The 20110-nt window shown below is 33.8% G+C and overlaps 1 protein-coding gene across 1 annotated transcript; it reads left to right on the top strand.

The window, feature by feature from the left end:
- The first annotated feature begins 18558 nt into the window (after positions 1–18558).
- On the top strand, positions 18559–19866 carry LOC129223174 (uncharacterized). The gene has a single exon (XM_054857741.1). It carries the CDS (start codon positions 18559–18561, stop codon positions 19864–19866), a length of 1308 nt encoding a protein of 435 aa, XP_054713716.1.
- Positions 19867–20110: the final 244 nt, after the last annotated feature.

The following is a 20110-nucleotide window of genomic DNA, read 5'->3' as shown; positions in this document are numbered from 1 at the left end:
AAGCTTTTTTTTTCAAAGATAAGTTCTTTTTTTAAATTATTTATCCGTTTAGGGAATCAATAAAACCTGAAATTTCATTATTCAGTTTGTTTAAAATTACTTAATTATTATCAAAGCGTTGAAAAGTGAAATAAAAGCAAGCTCAAAAAGCATTTGAGGTAATTCACACAAAAAAAAAAAAGTTTACGGAATGCACTTTGAAGACTCGACATAAACCAAAGAAAATTTTGTGGCTCTCCTATTGTGGCGGTTTTATTTCGTAATATTATCAAAACAATGTCTCAGTTAAGTAATTACTTAATTATTTAACCTTTAACGCATTATAGCTGCTTAGTATGGGTCACAATGGCACTTTTAAAAAAATTAAAACATGCAAGTTTGCAAGTACGAAGTAATTACGGAAAGGATAAACTATCAGGATAACCCTTTTTGCAGATTTTACACCTGAGTTATGAAACATAGTGAGCGAGGCTATTGCCACATAAGCAGCATCAAAATTTCAGTGGAACGTTAAAGAAAATGTGAATAGTCTCTTATCCAGAGAAGTCCTGCAATGACAATGTCTTCAATAGCGACTGCAAAACAGTAAAAGAAAACCAAAAAAACATTTAACCTGGGAAATGTTAGCTCAAAAGTGATGTTAGTACATCTAAAAATCATTCCCATACAATAAGCCCAATGCTAGGTTAAGTTCATCAGAATGGTTCACTGAAGCAAAGCGAGAGGTCCGATTTCGTGAATGTATTTGAAAATGATACTTCTTGCAGCAAAACTCTAGAAGAAGCACAATATTTTAAGAACAAAGTTCAAGTTATCGATGGAATGAATGACTCTGGTCCATAATGTCCCAAACACTTCTTTCAAATGTAGCAAAGATTTTGCAGATTTTGCAGGTCTCCAAATAAAAAATAATAAAATTTCTCTCCAATAGTCAAACTACACGAGTGGACCTTAAACACGATCGGTACATCTCACTGTCGTTTTCATAACTTGAAAACCAGAAGTTCCGGAAAGTACATTACAATAATTTCGTGTCATTTCCATCAGAAATAAATATAATATCAGCTCTTTACCATGCTCCTGCAATTCTTTCCAACATGTGCTAAGAAGTATTGCTCAACTGTACTATTGAATCAATTCCCCTGTACCTTAGCAGTGCCTTTAGATGTAACCAAGTTTGGGTTTCACTTGAATGAAAATAAAACAGTAAAGCCCCACACTTTTTGATGCATCCAGTGTTACCAGGGAGTTTAATTCCACCCTGCGCATGCAAGAACTGTAAATAATCTTGTAATTGTTTTATTAATAATTCATCTTGCTGTAAATACTGTGCTTTTAAGACTAAAGCAAAAACCCATAAACTACAAAATACTCGGAAGAGAACGATTCAATAGAACAATTACAAGTCAACAAAAAAGAGTATGATCCAGCTTTAAAAATTTCTGATATACTAATGCTTTATGTATGCACATATTGATATTCTACAATTATTTTTTAATACGCATTATTTTACTAATTTTATTCAATTAGTTTTTTTAGAACTCTAGTGTATAATTTTATATTTATATTCGTTTTCATAAAAGCTCAAGCTTCTCATTTTTTATATTTATTTAGTACATATTATTTCTTGTATCATTGTTCTTTGTTGAGTAAATTGTAAAAAGCAATATCCGCAAAACAATACCCGCAATATTCTTTTGTGCAAATTGAAAACACAAATTAATAGAAATAAATAAAAATTTTATTTGAATTGAAACTACTCTGGGCCTGGTTCCCTAGTTCCTCTCAAATTTAAAGCAGTATATAACAAAATTAAAGCCATAATTAAATACTTTGCAATTAGAATAAGTTTGTAAACTGAAGAATGAATAGTTCGTCATAAGGATAATAAGGCTATTTTTTTTCTCCTTAGCATACTGCCGTTTTATTCAATGTGCTAACTTAGGCAAGTGCTTGCATTTTCTATTTCGCTTTTTAACGCTCACGTTGGTAATAATTAAGTAGTTTTAAACAAACTGAATAATGAAATTTCAGGTTTTATTGATTCCCTAAACGGTTAAATAATTTTAAAAAAGAACTTATCTTTGAAAAAAAAAGCTTTTCGTATTTTATTCAAAATTTTTGCAAGGCTGCTAAATAAGGAATTTTAATTAAAAACCAACAAAGATAAGACCATACTCATATTTAGGTTTTCAAGCCCTTGTTCTGTTGCATCTTTTGCCACTTTTTTCAGTGTTTTATTTCAAATAGTTCGCGAGTTATGAGTGTTTTAGCAAACAGCTCCCCCCACTGCTTCCCCCCCCGGGGTTGTCGACCATCCAGGAGGGGCGAAAACATGTGGTTTCATATTCCCTATAGTGCCTGTGACATTAATCAGAAATAATTTTGCGTCAGGTCCTCCATGCATGCTCAAAATACCCCTTCAGATCTTGAACTATAATGCAAATCGTGTTCGAGCTTGCTACTGTCATTTTGTTTTTCAACGCGTTAACAGTACTTAAATGATTTTAACAAACTGAATAATGATATTTTGGACATTATTTGAAAAAAAATCAAACAATTTTGGTTTAGAATTTATTTTAGTCAAAAAAAGTTTGTTTTGCGCATTTTATTCAAAAATTTTGCTTGTTTGCGAAAAATGGAATTTTACTCAGAAACCAACAAAGATAGGTCCATAATTATATTTAGCTTTTATAAAGCCCTTGTTTTATTGCGTCTATTGCCACTTTTTTTAGTGATTTATCTCAAATAGTTCGCGAGTTATGAGTGTTTTAGAAAACGGCTCCCCCACTGCTTTCCCCCCTCCCCCGGGGTTGTCGACCACCCAGGGGGGCGACGACATGTGGTTTCATAATCACCATCATGCCTGTAACAATAATCAGAAATAATATTGCGTCAGCCTTTCCATGCATGCTCAACCCCCTTCAGATCCTGGACTAATTGTTCAAAGAGCTGTTGCCATTTCTGCTACTCATACTTTAATTTTGTTTGTTAAAAAAGTGTTTTTTTTTTTTTTTTTAAATTCTTGGCAGGTGATTGCATGTTTTAACGGCTTAATTTCATTAACTGACAGAATATTTTTAGGTTTTGGTATAACATTTAGTCCCATTTAACGGCTAAATTTGCTAAAATATTAACATTGAGTTTTAAATTTCAGCAATATGGGATTTTGGCAACGTTTGACAAACGGAAAATTGCTATGTTTTGACTAACTTGGAAAAAAAGTGTTGAAAATGTGTCAAGGGTTTCAAGATAATTCTCCTGATTAACGAGACTAAAAATAAGTTAATTTAACATTTTAATTAAAAATCATAAACATAAAACATTTCTTAATTTTTCTTTTTAATTATTATAAATATTTTCTTCCCGTCAGATCTTTAAATTTTACTAAAGCAACTATCTTAAAGAACGTATTGATGAAAAAAAAAATAAATAAATAAAATAAATGAATAAAGAAAGCAAAAAATTAAACGATTATATTGGAAAACTTTTATTGCAGTCCTTAAAGTGTTATTGATTCAACATTTCTCACGAAAGCGACGGAAATTGGATACGACCATGTCCTCTCAATAGTAATCCTTTTTGTATATTTTAAACCTTTTATTTACAGTTCATTTATATCTCTACGCCTTTTTATTGGAAATTTTTCTCTTCACATCTGTGTCTTAGTTGGAAAGCATTTGATTTTTTTAACGAAAAGAAAGCTTTCGGAGCATATTCCTTGTAATGAAAAATGAAAGGACATTAATAACTTTGTTTCCAAACATTCATTTTAAAAGAAAATGGGCATCCAACTTTTTGTATTAGATTAGAAGAGACAATTTAAGAGTTTCAAAGAACAACAGCATTCGCTGATTTTTTTTTCTTCTGAGAACTGCATTTTAAATTATTTTTATATAATTTATAACTTTATGAAAGGAAATATTTTTGTTTTAAAGCAGTTGTTTACATAGCTTAGTACTAGCGATTCAAGGACCTTGTTAAAACCGTGTTAAATAATTATAAAGTTCAATATCAATACAATACTTAGGGTACCAAGGGCAAATTATCCCGAAATGAGGGATAAATCGCTATTTTAGGACCTAATATTTAAAAAATTTTGAGCATTATCATGGCGGGGTTATGCAAGAATAATTTAGAAAAAACAGAAAACTTAGGAAGCGAAAAGGGTCTAACCGCAGTAGGTGTTAACTGGACAAGCGTTTCTACACCATTGTTCACTAGTTACAGGAAGAGATTTTATAGAATTAAACATCTTAAAATAACTTATTGGCAAAAAAAAAAAAAAAAGTTTTTAACCGACTTCAAAAAAGGAGGTTATGATTTCGTATTGCGGCTTTTTATGTGTGTTTTCGAATTATTCCAACACTACTGGACCGATTTGAAATTTTTTTTTGTTTGGAAGGGTATACTTCCCAAATGGTCCCATTGTAATTTGGTCTGGATCTGATAAGGGGTCCCGGAGAAATCCAACAAACTTTAAATGTCATACGTCATGGTCATGTGGTGTTGCTGTGATCGGTGTATTTTCACACCTAAACTTTTGGCTTTCTCTTGAACGATATTTAATTCTCGCGGCACATGGATGAGTAATTTTCTCATCGCTGCGTCGCATGGTAATTTTTTATTATAGGTGTTACTAATGTATTTATTACTGCGTAGCAAAGCAGTAAATTAAATATATTTTGCTACTTTAATAGTTGAATCAATTACCTTAATATTTTATTTACTAATAAATAACTTTATTTAGGCACTAAAATATAAAGTTCTTTATTTAATATTCCAATTTTTAAATATTTTTTTTTTTTGTAAAATGCATTTTTGTAAAAATATATAACCCTGATTGAAATGAATTGAATTAAAAATGTATGGGAGAATTACACTATATACAGTGGACGCCGGTTAGTTGAATTAGTGGTTAATTGAATCAATCACTTTTATGAATCAAATCATCAGAAACAGAACAAAAGCCAGCTTTATTGATCCAGCCGCTTTATTGAATCAGCCGTTTTACGTAACTAAAACTGTTTTGAATAAGCGTGATTCATATAAGCGGTGGCCACTGTAGCTTGAAAATTTAAAGGGCCACAAAATCTTATCGTTATACAGTCTGTCCGCGAATGCTGTGGAATTGGCAAACGTCCAGTAAGGACGAGTCTATATGATAGAGGGGGAAAAAAGGAAAATTTTGATGCTCGTGGTTCACTCATTTTAACGCGACTCCGATTAATTTAGAGGCTTACACTCGATTGCGAAAGCTTGCATCGCTGAAAACCTAATAGATGCGTCATTTTCCGCCAGTAAACTGGTTGTTAACTTTTCCATCTCATCAGTGGTCAGACAGTGAAGAGATGGATTTATTGTTTATCGAATATCGTTACAACGAAGTCTTACGGTATTAGATAAAGAATAAGAAATTTATAGTGTAGTAATTGTGTTTTTGTGATTTATGTTTTATCCATGTGATTTTTTATTTCATGTTTATCTTTCAAAGTAACTTAATTGATTTAGCTTGATGAGTAGCTAATATGTATAAATTAAAACACAATTTGCCATGAATAGATTTTTGAAACAGGTAAGTGATTTTACATTCTACCTAACTTTGAGGAAATAGCTTCAACTTTTGGATGCAACTATTAGGGGAAAAAGGCTTGAAATTGACACATATAGCTGATTTAACCGTACCACCCAAATGGAAGAGAATTTATTGTGTTTTTAGATGAAGCTCTCAAAGGTAAAGACCCTTGAAAAATGTGAGTATCTCGAACTCTTAACTGTACAAATTAAATACGAAGAACTGCTTTTCGTATTTATGCTTGCAAAAACACGGCCAATTTACCGTAGCGCCCAAATAAAAATGATTCTTCTAAATTTGAAAAATTAAGATAATGTTTTGCTAAATTACCGGCATTCATTTTTTTTTCAAGATGTTGTATATATATCTATCTCTCTACACTTATTATTTATTTATGTATATCCGAGTAACTTTTTAGAAGTGCAGCGACTATGCCTCGTGCTAAAAAAAGAACTCAAATTCTTTTATTTCTTCTAAACAAGCTGAAAACACCAAGCAAGCATTGCTTTTTGCCCCTAGCACCGGAGGCGATAAAACAAAGTCTCGTAGCATTCAGTTCTTTTTCTTCTGTGTTTGCGTTTTTACGGAGTAATGTTAGATTATATTTCACTCTTGCTCCTGGGGGGTTGCAAGGAAAACAGAAAACCCTTTTCGCCTTTGATAAAGTAAACGCATTCTTTTTTCATACATATACGTATATGTGGTTTAAGTTCTTGAAGACAAACATGACCTCTATTTAAGCGTAAAAGCAATGAGAAAACTTTCTAGGTTTGTAGTAAAATCTCTGTACCGTAAAAAACAGAGAATGTGAAGAGATTATTATTTTTTTTTCTGCACTAATTAGTCTCAAAAAACGCAACGCATTTGGTTTCAGCGTTGTCAAAAGCATTGAAGTTGTGTGGGAAAAACATATGCAAATCATCTTATATATAATAGCCAATTATCAAGTAACGATAACGTCATCAACTGTGAAACTCGTGCCACGACATGATGATTTGATAATGTCTTTTGGTAATGTGGTCTTTGGTTATCGTGACGAGGATGAACTGGATCTGGTAACGTAACTGTTCTACTGGTAAAACTGTCATTTCAGGAGAATGAATAAACGAAAACAATGAACGCTATCTACTGAGTTGAGGGTTAATCCACTAGAGTTAGTTTTAAAATTTCAACTATCAAAATATCATCAAACAGACAATTGCTTCGTTCAAATGTAGAAGCAATTTTCACACGTCATATCTTGTCGGGTGATTTTCTAGTAAATAAAAAAAATTCAGTACGTTACTTCGTGAAATTGCTAAAGATATTTTTATTACAACCTGTCAAAATGAATAAAATAAATAAAAAAATTCAAACTCTTTTGAAATACAATTCGCTTTATTATTAAGGACTGTAGGCAGGCCAAACTTAACCTGGCTGAATTGTGAAAGCATAGATCCTTGTAAGAGCATTGGGACGCTGAAAGGGTAGATTTGCTCCCCCCAACTATTGAATAATATAATTCTTCCCTTTTTTTAGCTTTAAAAATATTTTCTCAGTAGGAGAAGGATTGACAATAATTTCTATTTAATTTTTTGTTCAAATTTTCAAAAATCTATTTAAAAAAACGTAAGCACCAGCAAGTTAACCAATGTTTAGCATTCTACATTACTTTGTGTGAAGTTGAAGTGTCCTTGTAGGTAAAAGCAAACTTGACACACGTCAAGATATCGACAATTTTTCCTGCAATGTCAGAAAATTGCTCCTTTCCTTTTAATAGTACTGAGAAATGTTTGGTACAGTAAAATACCAAATTTAAGGCACCTTATTCTGAAGTAAATGTACAGTTTAACCACGGTTTGAGTTGAATGCAATCGCTTTCTCCATTGGTTTAAAAGAAAGAACTGTGCTTACTTCTTATTGGAAGAGACATTTGCAGCTTTCCACGGAGTTCGCAAAATCTCTTCTTTAATCCACCATCGGACTTTGGAGAAAGCTTATTGCCATTTAAGAAACATCATTGGATACTGAAAATCTGCCCTCTATTCTATTTAAAGAGCCGCAGTCTGTTTATCAGGGTTCTTCACTACTTTCTCTATGTCTTGCTGTTTGTGTGTCCTCATGTTTCGTATTAAACGTATTTGTTTATGTTCAGCTGTCTGAATCTCTGCTTTACACAACCTTTCAACAGCAGAGCGTGGTTAGTTCTAAGTTTTTCCCAGCTACTAAATCACTGCAGTAGCGGAGTAACATGGAGGACGAGATAAAATATTCCGTTGAGCCTTTTGACGGAAGGAATTTCTCTCTGTGGTGCAGGAGAATGGAAGCGGTTTTCGCAGCAACGAATTTAGAGATGTTTTTGGAACGTGAAGCGGATTCTTCGAAAGCTAATGAACTTTTAGCGAGTAAGAAGGCCTATGCCTTGATGTTATCATTTCTTAGTGATAAAGTTTTAGTTTCGCTTTCGGAAGAAAAGACTTGTGCTGAAGTAATTGCAAAATTGAAATCGATCTATGTTCGAGAAGGAGCGGTCAGTCAGATATTGGTTAGAAAGAGACTTTCAACTTTGAAAATGAAAAAGGACTCATCCATGCAGGAGCATATTGATGAAGTGAACAAGCTCATTGCCCAACTAAAATCGTGTGGCGTGAAAGTGAGCGACATGGACAGTATTGTCTATCTTTTGATGTCTCTTCCAGCAGAGTATGACGCATCGAAATCTGCAATAGAAAATCAGCCTTCGGAGAACTTGACTTTAGAATTTGTTTGCGGTCGTCTTCTGGATGCTGAAGCGCTGATGAGAGATCGTCGAGTCTCGGAGCCCAAATCTTGGAAAACAGAGTCATCGAATGGTGCAGCCTTTTCTACAAATCATCGGGTAGTGTGTAACAAGTGTCGCAAAACAGGGCACATTGCAAAATTTTGTAGAAGTAACATAGTTTGCTACCAGTGCGGAAGAAAAGGACATTTTAAGAGGAATTGCACAGTCCAGACGGAAAAAAATACATCATCAAAGGATGGAGCAGTTGCCGTGACTTTCGTTGTTGGCGAAGTAGAACATCGGTCATTTATAGTAGATAGCGGATCTACAGCTCATATGTGTGCACATCGGGAATGGTTTGAGGAGTTAAAACCATCCTCAGGAACTGTGTCATGCGATGCAAAAACCAGTAAACTGGAAGTAAAAGGAATAGGAACTGTTCGCGGTGTATTAGGTGACGGTGTGCAAGAGATCCTACTAAAAGATGTGTTATATGTTCCAGAACTAAATGGAAACCTCATTTCAGTGAAACAGATACAAAAAGCTGGATACACTGTGAGCTTCAAAAATAACGAAGCAGTCATTGAAAAGGGAAGTACAAACTTCGTTTTGTGCAAGCTGAATTCAAAAGGTCAATATGCAAGTGATTTTGTTCCCTTCATTTCAAATTCCTTTGTTGCAGAAAAAGATGGAGGTGAACTGTGGCATCGCAGGTTAGGACACTCCGGAAACCATGTTCTGAGCAAACTAGGATTACCAACAAGTGAAAAATTTTGTGAAAACTGTGTGTTAGCGAAGCAGTCCGCGAACCCTATAGGAATAGGAAACCGAAGAAGAGAAAAAGCTCCCATGATGACAATCCATTCTGACCTATGCGGTCCGGTCAACCCACCAACTCAAGCGGGTGAAAGGTATGTGTTAACATTAGTTGATGATTATTCTCGTTTTTGTGAAGTTCGTCTTCTTAAAAAGAAAAGTGATGTTCCCGTGGAAATCAAAAAGTTTCTCAAATTGAATGAAAGCGTTCGAAAAATTCGTTGTGATAATGCCCAGGAATATGTTTCAGGTGAACTTAAAGTGATAGCAAATAAACTTGGAGTTACAATAGATCCCTGCCCCCCTTATACTCACGAATTGAACGGAATTTCAGAGCGGATGAACAGATCACTTTTTGATAAAGCCCGTGCACTTTTATATGATGCAAATTTACCTAAGAACTGTTGGGGATATGCTATTCAAGTTGCAGCATATATTCATAACAGAATCCCTAGTTCAAGCATAAATGAAATGTCACCCTTTGAACTAAAATATTCCCAGAAACCGGATTTAAATCAAATAAAATTATTTGGTTGTGATGCTTATGCCAAAATTCCTGATACTCGCAGACAAAAATTAGATCCGAAATCTAAACGAATGATCTTCATTGGATATTCTAGCATGGGATATCGATTAATGGATCCTGATACGCACAGAGTTATTGTGTCTCGTAATGTTCGCTTCAATGAAAATAAAGTATATGTGCAAGATAGAAGTAATTCACCAGACGAGCTCCCGAAAGGAGAAGAAAAATACGAGGAAAAACACGACAGAAATGTAAATAAAGAGTTAGGAGAAAACGAAACCAATGTAAAACAAGAAGTTCCGGCAAATACACCCCGACGATCAGGAAGAAAAAGTAAAATGCCAGAGCGATTTGAAGCAATGTACACGTCAGAAGAGACGTTGACCTTTTATGACATCTCAAAACTACAGGAAGAACAACAAGCCCAGTGGAAAGTCGCGATGGGGGAAGAATTGCGCTCCATCCAGATAAACAAAACTTGGGAACTGGTAGATCTCCCTGATAACGCGACCCCCCATAAAGTGTAAGTGGGTGTTTAGGAAGAAAAGAGACGAAACTCTCAAAGCCGCAAGGGGAGACCAGCAGAAGGAATACGTAGAAACTTATTCGCCAGTCATTGGGATGCCTTGTTTACGATTAGTTCTTGTTTCGATTCTTCAAGAGAATTTAAAGGCTTATGTGATGGATGTGAAAACAGCTTTTCTGAATGGTGAGTTGCAAGAAATTGTTTTTATGGAACAACCGCAAGGATTCAACGATTCATCTGGCAGAGTATGCAAATTGAATAAAAGTTTATACGGATTAAAACAAGCTCCTAGACAATGGTTCTTCAGATTTTCGCAATTTATGTTGAAAATTAATTTTAAGCAGTTAAACTCGGAACCGTGTATTTTCATCAGAATTGTGAATGGAAGAAAAATAATAATTTGTTTATATGTTGATGATATTCTTATCGCTGGATCAGATGTTTCGGAAATAATGATTGTGATTAAACTTCTTCAAAATGAATTTCAGATGTCCAAACTCGAACCAGCTTCTGAGTTTTTAGGAATTCGTATGGAATTTACTTCTACTAAATTAGTGCTAGATCAAAAGGAGTATATTCTTAAAATATTGAAGAGATTTAACATGAGTGAGTGCAAGCCGAGTGCAACACCTTTAGAAGCAAAGTCAACTCCAGCTGACTTTGAGGAAGGAACTATCTTCAAAGGACCTTACCGTGAACTAGTTGGATCTTTATTGTATCTTGCGATGACAACACGACCCGATATACTGTTCGCTGTGAACTGTCTCAGTCAATTGCAGGAGAATCCAACAGAATCGGCTTGGAATGGACTTAAAAGAATTCTGCGATATTTAAAAGGTACATCGGAATATAAAATTGTGTATAGTAAGTGTTGTGACTCTAATGTTGATTTATCTATGTATGTTGATTCAGATTGGGCATCAGATCCGCGTGATCGCAAATCAGTTTCAGGTTACGTTATTTTTTATAAAAAGTGTCCAATTTTATGGAGCGTGAAGAAACAAAGTTCAATAGCTGTTTCTTCTACTGAAGCTGAGGTATTTGCAGTTGGTAAGTCTTTAATAGATCTAGTGTATTATAAAAATATTGCATGTGAATTTCTTACTGTAAATAACATTGTCATATATGAAGATAATCAGTCTGCAATCAAATGTATAACTAATGAAAATAGTTCTGGTAGATTGAAACATATTGATGTTAAGTTAAAGTTTATTAGAAATATTTTAAATGTTGAAAATATATATATTGAATATGTTTCTACTGATAAACAAATTGCTGATATGTTTACAAAGGCTCTTCCAAAATTTAAATTGCATGAACTTATGTCATTGTGTTGTTTAGTAATAAGCGATTAAGGGCGGGTGTTGAATGTAATCGCTTTCTCCATTGGTTTAAAAGAAAGAACTGTGCTTACTTCTTATTGGAAGAGACATTTGCAGCTTTCCACGGAGTTCGCAAAATCTCTTCTTTAATCCACCATCGGACTTTGGAGAAAGCTTATTGCCATTTAAGAAACATCATTGGATACTGAAAATCTGCCCTCTATTCTATTTAAAGAGCCGCAGTCTGTTTATCAGGGTTCTTCACTACTTTCTCTATGTCTTGCTGTTTGTGTGTCCCCATGTTTCGTATTAAACGTATTTGTTTATGTTCAGCTGTCTGAATCTCTGCTTTACACAACCTTTCAACAGTTTGTATGGAATTGGCAAACGTCCAGTTAAGACGAGTCTATCTAAATAAGGGGGAGAGATAAAAAATTGATGTACGCTTGTTCCGCTCATTTGAATGAGACTCTGCTTAATTTAGAGGCTAGCCTACAACTGCAAATGCTGACATCCCTAAAAACTAATAGATGCGTCCGTTTCCGCGTGTAAATCGGAAGTTTGCCTTTCATACAATCTGTGATCTGATAGTATGTTAGTATGTTTTAAAATTACGACTTGGGTTGACAGTTTTTGGTTCCGCGAATGGTTTTATGGACATTCTAAAGAGTTACGGAAGGTTAAAGTTGTGAAACTTTTTTGTTATCAGTTTAAACGCTATTGACTTTCGCGACCGTAGTACATACGTAAAATGTGATATTTCAGAAAATCCTTATGAGTCATTTTTTTAAAGCCACACAAAATTTACATGAGCCTGATGGTTGACACCTTCAATTTCTCCGAAACATTCACTATGATTAGTACCATACATTCGTGACCTTAAACTTTGACCTCTACTCAGGGAGAAACAAATCAAACTTTTAACAAAATATGCTTTACTTTTTCTTATTATAGTACTACAAACACAACCTGAAATTTTCACGAAAATTGAAAACATCCACTATTAAAAATGTCCAACTTAAAAAAAATCTTAAATGAACAAAGTATTTTCAAATAATTATTACCATAGAAGTTCGCTTCTTTATCAGTGGCCATTTATAGTTCGAAACTCGAAACAGATTTTAATTTGAGAAAACGACTTATTGTGATACCGAAACTCGAGTATAGAATATATTTTCAAATTTTATGCTTTAAGTGCAAGGAAAGCAAGAAAATTCGTTGTTTAATATTTGGAAAAACGTATTTATAACTATTTTTTGCTTTTATCATTTAATGATTATTCAGATTAGTGGAAAATTAACTCTTACGATAAGATTTCAGAACTTACCGCAGTGAAAATGGTGTTTAACGTGAAATATTTAAAAACAGCTGATTCACCTTAATACTTAATACATTCTTCATTATGAAGATAGCATTTATTATTATCGTATGATAATTAGCGCAATGATGCACAAAAGAAGTATCCTAGCACAATTGTTGCTCAAGGAAAATCTTAACTTCTTTTTGAAATTTCACTCAATAGAAGCTTTTGTTACCATTTCTTCATTCATTACGACGTTATTTTGGGAACTTGAAGCAGCAGAAATAGTTGAAAGAACTGAGGAAATGTGAACGTTCATCTTCCCCTCTGAAATCAGTCTTTAGATTAAACGCGAAGTAATACGCCATCATGATGTAGCAGTTTTACAGTATTTTGTATCGTATTGCGTACTACAAGCCGTTTTCAGTTAGTGAATTTGTTGTATGGTAACCATAGTAACCCGATGCTAATAAAAGGAAACTAATTTTAATTAAAGTAACCCAATGATATTTGAAGTAATACTATTATAAAGTTTCTACTTTTCAAAGGTAAATTGGAGATATTTCTGTATTTTCATGTATTGAATTTTAACTTGCTTATTGAATAAAATAGTACTAATCGAAGTTAGAAATCAATTAAATGTTAATCGAAGCAATCTTATGCCAAAATTTCAGTTTTTAAGCTGGTAAATTGAATGAAATATTCAATTTTAATGTTTGGAAAGTACAAATTTGGAAGTTACAAATTTGGAGCACTAATTCGTAGCAAACCTTTAACACAAATTATCATTTTCAAACTAGTAAATTGGGGAAAATTTGGAATTTTCATGCCTAAAATTTTTGGTCTGTGATCGAAACAACATATTATTATTATTATTATCATAGCACTAATCAAAGTAATTAACTGAAGAAGTACTACGCTAAAATTTTAACGTTTTAAGTAGGTAAATTCCAGATATAATTTTAAATTTTAATATTTAACAAATTTCCCAATGCTAATCTAAAAAATCTTACTCTAAAACTTTAAACTGTTGAGCAGTTAATATGAAGTTTTAAGTGCGTTACACGTTTTTTTGTGTATTGCCAAAGAAGAACAATATTGGACCAGAATGATATAACTAGGATAATGATACACGTAAATACACATTTTTGTGTATTTCCAAAGAAGAACAATATTGAACCAGAATGATATTATTAGGATAATGAAGGTCGATCTTAATAGGAATGAAAATTATATATTTATGATACGCAATGTTGCTAAACTGATTCTGATTGTTTTGTGCATCTTAGTCAATGCACAAAACAATCAGAAAAGCTCTTAACGGGTAAAGTACCTTTTAATGGTCTTGAAAATGACCTAAGTGCCTTTCTTTATTGCCCAATTCCACGCCTTAGGAAATATTGATTGTTCATTTTCTCTCAGAGGCGCCGTGAAATTTCAATGCACAATATAGATCAATTGAGGGGAGCACATATTGAGAGGTAAGATTCTTGCTAAAGGGAAAATGTTTCCAATACATATTTAATCGACAGTTAAGGTAATTGCAGTAAAACCGCCTTTTTTAGATCTTTCAAAAATGTTTTGGAAAGTTTTTTGACCAGCTTAGGATATAGGGTCACGGGAGGCCACTGTGACCTCCTAAAAATTTCTTTATTCGGCACTTTTGTCCGACAGATTGCTAAATTTGGAGACGAAAATGCAATATTGTTATTATTATAATATTTTTTTAGTAATATCTAACTTAACAAGTGTTATTTTTCAAAGAAAGCACCATATTTTTAAATGAAAAGTGCATAAATGTATTTAGATTAATGAACAAGTAAGACAAAACGTTTCCATTTATTACTAAATTGACAGCTTGGGAAATTGCAGTAAAACCAAATTTATTAGATATTTTAAAAATGTTTCCGAGCATTCTTAGACGTTCATAGGGGAATTGAAAATATAATTGAACAATTAAAATCACAAAAACATTTACCAAATTTAAGATTTTATTGACTTTCTTTGAATACGTTTTTCAGAGTTTGGACAAAGTTCCTAAAAACATTTTTTTCTCAATTTTTTAAACTTTCCAGCATATCAACGCTTGCCACTGTAAAACAGTGCCGAGAGTTTGCTATCCGTTATCTAGTGTATCAAAACAGTTCATAACTTTTCAAAAACATTTTTCATCTGAATGGCATATTGTTTTAAATGCATGATGTAAGACTAAAAAAATTCTGATCATGGCTTTTAGATTACAAAATCCCAATAAATTATGGTAACGCAAATCATTGTTTCCATCATTTCCAAGTAGCTCCTTATTAAATCTCCTATAAGCACGTATGCTATATTTAGAGTTTACTCAAATCAGTTTTGGTAAGTACACGCTAATAATGCTTATAAACGTCCTCTGTCATCTAACGATAATCAATCAAGTATATGAAATTATGCCCGGAGTATGAGCACTGTTAGGTTGTGGTAAAGCTTAATTTAATAACCATTAAATGGACTGTACCTTATATTCCTAGTAAAAAGCATAATTTATAATAAACTATGGGAAGTTGTTTTAAAATAAAATAAACTTTTAGCATTTGCGTGAAAGATGTTATGAATTTTGCACTAGAAATCTTTCTTATAAAGCTAACAAAAGTCGTTGTAAAAGATAAGTTATAAATCCTTATATATTATTTCTGTAGCCTCTTTTTGGTTTCTACGCAAGATTTTCCTCAATTCTTGATCGATTTCTTTGATTTACACCTTATTTTAAAGCTTATCGTGCAGGCTACTGACGAAAAATAAACCCACGGTCTAAAAATTGTTTTTTCGGGCAAAAAAACCTGTTTTACAGAACCAGAATGAGGTTTTCGGTTAAATTTATAAGTTTAACTTGCACTGTTACCGACAGAGCTGAATAGCTTGATCGGCAGAGCGTTCGACAGGTTAACTGGAGAATGCGTGTTCGGGCCCACGTCTAGACAATCTGTTTATGCAAATTAGCATAAAATGCTGTAACCGCCGCTACGCGGCCCAAGTTTATAACTGTTGGCTAATTCAGTCTGTTAAGTTCTGTTCTGTTCTTTGATAGTGTAATGTGTTTGTTGGCAGCGCCAGAGTGTCGCTAATAAAGGTGTTTTTTTGCACAAGGTGTTAAGTGCATTTTTTGGCTTAGAGCTATCGAAGTTGGCAATTTTGGCCAACAAATATGGTCCGTCGAGCCGGATCTGTGTGGATATACGCTCCTAAGAATCGGTGAAATTCCAGTGAAACAGTGCATTTAGTTGTGAAAGTATTACGCGTATATCGTTATAAGGTAAGTGAACGCTTATACGATTGTACCATGTCTGAAACTCTTAAAGAACTATTATCGAGAAAGCGAGTTCTCAAAATACAACTTACGAAGTTCAAACAAAAGGTATCCGTAACTGAGTTTGAAATTAGTGACTTTGAACTATTAGAACGTAAGCATAAAGATTTAGAACTGGAATTAAAGGCTTGTTTTAAATCTATTTATGTTGCATGTAATGAAGATGCTACTGAGTCTTTTGAAAAAGAGCAAGAAGAAATTAACGATGTTTTAGATGAATTGGCTTATGAATTACACCGAAAGCATTCAAAAGCGAAAAGCGACTTGAAGGTAAATTCGAGGGTTGAATCGAACTCTAATGCCGAGACAAATGTTAAGTTGCCTAAAATGAACTTACCGCTGTTTTCAGGAAAATTGCACGAGTGGCTTTCCTTTAAAGACATATTTCTAGCAAGCATTCATCAGAACAAAAATTTATCTGATGCAATGAAATTACAGTATTTAAAATCATCGTTAAAAGGCGATGCTTTTCGGATTGTTCAATCGATTTCAATTGTAGATAGTAATTATGCAGTAGCTTGGTCTCTGCTAGAGGAACGTTATTCAAATTCCCGGGAACAAGTTTATGCTCATCTAAAGCGCTTTTTTAGAATTCCTGCAATTCAAAATGAATCTACCGCAGCAATCTTAAATTTAATAGATATAAGCACTGAGTGTGTGAGGTCTTTAGAAATGTTAGATCAAAAGGTAGATGGTTTTTCGTCTGTAATTCTAACTTTTATTTTAAGTCAAAAGTTAGATTCAAACACTAAGCTATGGTGGGAAAGGAATCTGAAAAAAGAAAATTTGCCGAAAGTATCGGAATTATTAGACTTTTTGAAAGATCATGCGCGTACTTTAAATGCTTCAAAAACAAATGTAAATGTTAAACAAAACCAGGCAAAAACGGCCGCAATGGTTTCCGGTGTAGTGGATAAAGTTTTGCAAAAGTGCATAATTTGTGGTAAAGGAAATCATAACATTTCCTCTTGCTATCAATTTCTTAAATTAAACGTAAGAGATAGAGTAAAAGCTCTTAAGAAGCACAATTTATGTTTTCTGTGTTTTGATAGATATCATGCGTCAAGAAATTGCGTTTCAAAATCTATGTGTAATATTTGCAATAAAAAGCATAATACTCTTTTATGTTTTGATACCGGGAAAAAAATCTAATTTGCTTACTGGTTCGCGAGGTCAGTTGAACGCAGTGGAAGTAAATACTAACGAGATTTCCCAGGGGGTCGTACTAGAGTCAAACATAAATCATTTGAACGTAGATGCGAGTCCGTTTGAACCAATTAATGACAAGCAAAGTTTTGCAGGGTATTCCAACGAATCGTTTCAATCGAAGAGAGTTTTATTAAGTACAGCGATTGTTTATATCAAAAGTAAGGTTGGAAATTTCTTTCCTGCTAAGTGTTTGTTCGATTGTGGCTCGCAGAGCCAATTTATGAGTTGCGAATTAGCGGACAAATTAGAACTGAGGAAAGTAAAAGCAAATGTTTCCGTATCTTGTTTGACTGGCGTGTCAATGAATGTTAAATTTAAAACGTCGGCTGTGATTCGTAACAAGGGTGGAGGTTATTCTCGGCCTTTGGATTTTTTAATTGTTCCGAAAATAACTCAAATTACTCCTGTTAGTCATGTAACTATCTCGGAGATGGGAATATTTGAGAATGTTAACTTAGCTGATTCTGAGTTTAATAGGCCAGGGAAAATTGAATTGCTACTAGGAGCAGAAGTGTTCTTAGAATTATTAAGATTTGGTCAATTGCATGTACCTAATTCAAATTTAGTATTGCAAAATACTGTGTTTGGCTTTATTGTGGGTGGTAGTACTAAAGATAATTCCCAGCCTAAAGACTTGCATTGCGGGTTAATTAATGAGGCCGAATTAAGTAGGGAAATTAAAAAATTCTGGGAAATAGAAAGTATTGACGAAACAGATCAATTTAAAAGTTCCGAAGAAATTGAGTGCAATGAGCATTTCTTAAAAACTCACGAACGAGATCAATCGGGAAGGTTTGTAGTTCAAATGCCCTTTAAACAGGATCCGCGGTTATTAGGAGAGTCGAAACAAACAGCCATAAAAAGGTTAAATTCTTTATGGAATCGATTGAACAAAAATCCAAAGCTCGCAGATTTGTATTGTAAATTTATGACTGAGTACGAACGTTTGGGTCACATGGAAAGAGTAATGGAAATTAAAGACCCTACTCCATGTTATTATTTACCTCATCACGGTGTCTATAGGCCTGAGAAAAACTCAACAAAACTTAGAGTAGTGTTTAATGGCTCGCAGATAACTTCTACGGGGGAATCGTTAAATTCCTTGCAAATGAATGGCGGAGTTATCCAAGAAGATTTGTTTTCTATAATTTTAAGGTTCAGGACTCATCGCTATGCATTTACTGCAGATGTCCGAATGATGTACAGAAAGATTAATGTGGATGAAAGTCAACGTGACTTGCAACGGATTGTATGGAAAAATTCTAAAAGTGAAGAGGTCAAGACTTATAGGTTATGTACGGTAACATATGGTACAACAAGCGCACCATACCTCGCCATGAGATGTCTCAAGCAGTTAAGTGTAGATGGGGAACAGCAGTATCCAAAAGCTTCAACCATTGTGAAGTCAGACTTCTATATGGACGATGTTCTGACCGGAGCGGCGGATTTAGAGACTGCGAAGGATCTTAAAGGGGAAATTATAGAACTGTTAGGAAGTTGTGGAATGCATCTTCACAAGTGGTGCGGCAATCATCCAGAGTTGATTGATACATCATCAGATGCAGATTGCTACGATTTTAATAAGCTGAGCGACACGAAAACTTTAGGACTGTTATGGAAATCACAGAATGATGTTTTTGCTTTTAATTTATCCTGTGAAGATCAACCTAAAGTTACAAAAAGAACTGTCCTATCTAAAATTGCGAGGATATTCGATCCATTGGGGTTGCTTGGCCCCATAGTAACAAAAGCTAAAATTATTCTTCAGCGTTTATGGAAGTTAAAAGTAGACTGGGATGAATCTCTACCTAAAAAAGAAACTGAAGAATGGCTTCGGTTTATTCATGCTCTGAAGAAAACTAGTAACGTTTACGTCGACAGATATGTTCTGACTGAAACTCCAGTTGTCAAGACAATTGTCGGCTTTTCCGATGCTTCAGAAAGTGCATATGGAGCGTGCGTGTATATGTTTTCGTCTAATGCAAGAAACTCATCCTGCTCCAAATTACTCTGCAGCAAAAGCAGAGTTGCTCCAATTAAAACCGTTACAGTTCCACGGCTGGAATTGTGTGCAGCAGTGCTATTAGCAAAGTTGGTGACAAAAGTGCTAAGAGTTCTCAACTTAAAGGATAATTTCATTTACTTTTACTCTGATAGTACTATAGTGCTAGCGTGGCTACAAAGATCACCATGTGAGTTAAAAACTTTTGTTGCTTCACGAGTAGCTACAATTCAGAGATTGACAGATATCAATCGCTGGTTTCACGTAAAATCGGAGGAGAATGCGGCTGATTTGGTATCGCGTGGGTTGGACCCTGAACAATTGATAAATAATGACTTTTGGTTTAACGGTCCACCTTTTCTAAAGCAGGACACTCTTAACTTTCCTTTCGATCATGAAAATGTGGAACTTGGTGATGAATCTTATCTAAAAGAGATTAAATGTTTGACTGTTGAAAACCAACCTACTGTAGAGTTAAAAATGACTGTGATTTTTCTTTTGTAAATGAATTTTTAAAATTAAGTAATAATTATGACAAAATTCTTGGCATACTTTGTTATGTTCGTAGGTTTATTCATAATTTGAAAAGTAAAGATAATAAATTAACTGGAGTTATCACTTCAAAAGAAATATGTGATGCTGAAATTTTAGTTATTAAAGCAGCACAATTATCTTTAAATGATGAGTGTAAAACAAAAAGGGCAGGTAATTTATGTAATTTAAATCCATTTATTGATGAAAATGGTGT

This window comes from Uloborus diversus, chromosome 5, assembly GCF_026930045.1.
Source record: "Uloborus diversus isolate 005 chromosome 5, Udiv.v.3.1, whole genome shotgun sequence".
Taxonomy (NCBI): Eukaryota; Metazoa; Arthropoda; class Arachnida; order Araneae; family Uloboridae; genus Uloborus; species Uloborus diversus.
This window is presented reverse-complemented; position numbering and strand designations above follow the sequence as displayed.

What these genes read in the sequence shown, in the direction of transcription:
- LOC129223174 (XM_054857741.1), top strand. Translation starts at nt 18,559, where the DNA reads ATGTACAGAAAGATTAATGTGGATGAAAGTCAACGTGACTTGCAACGG.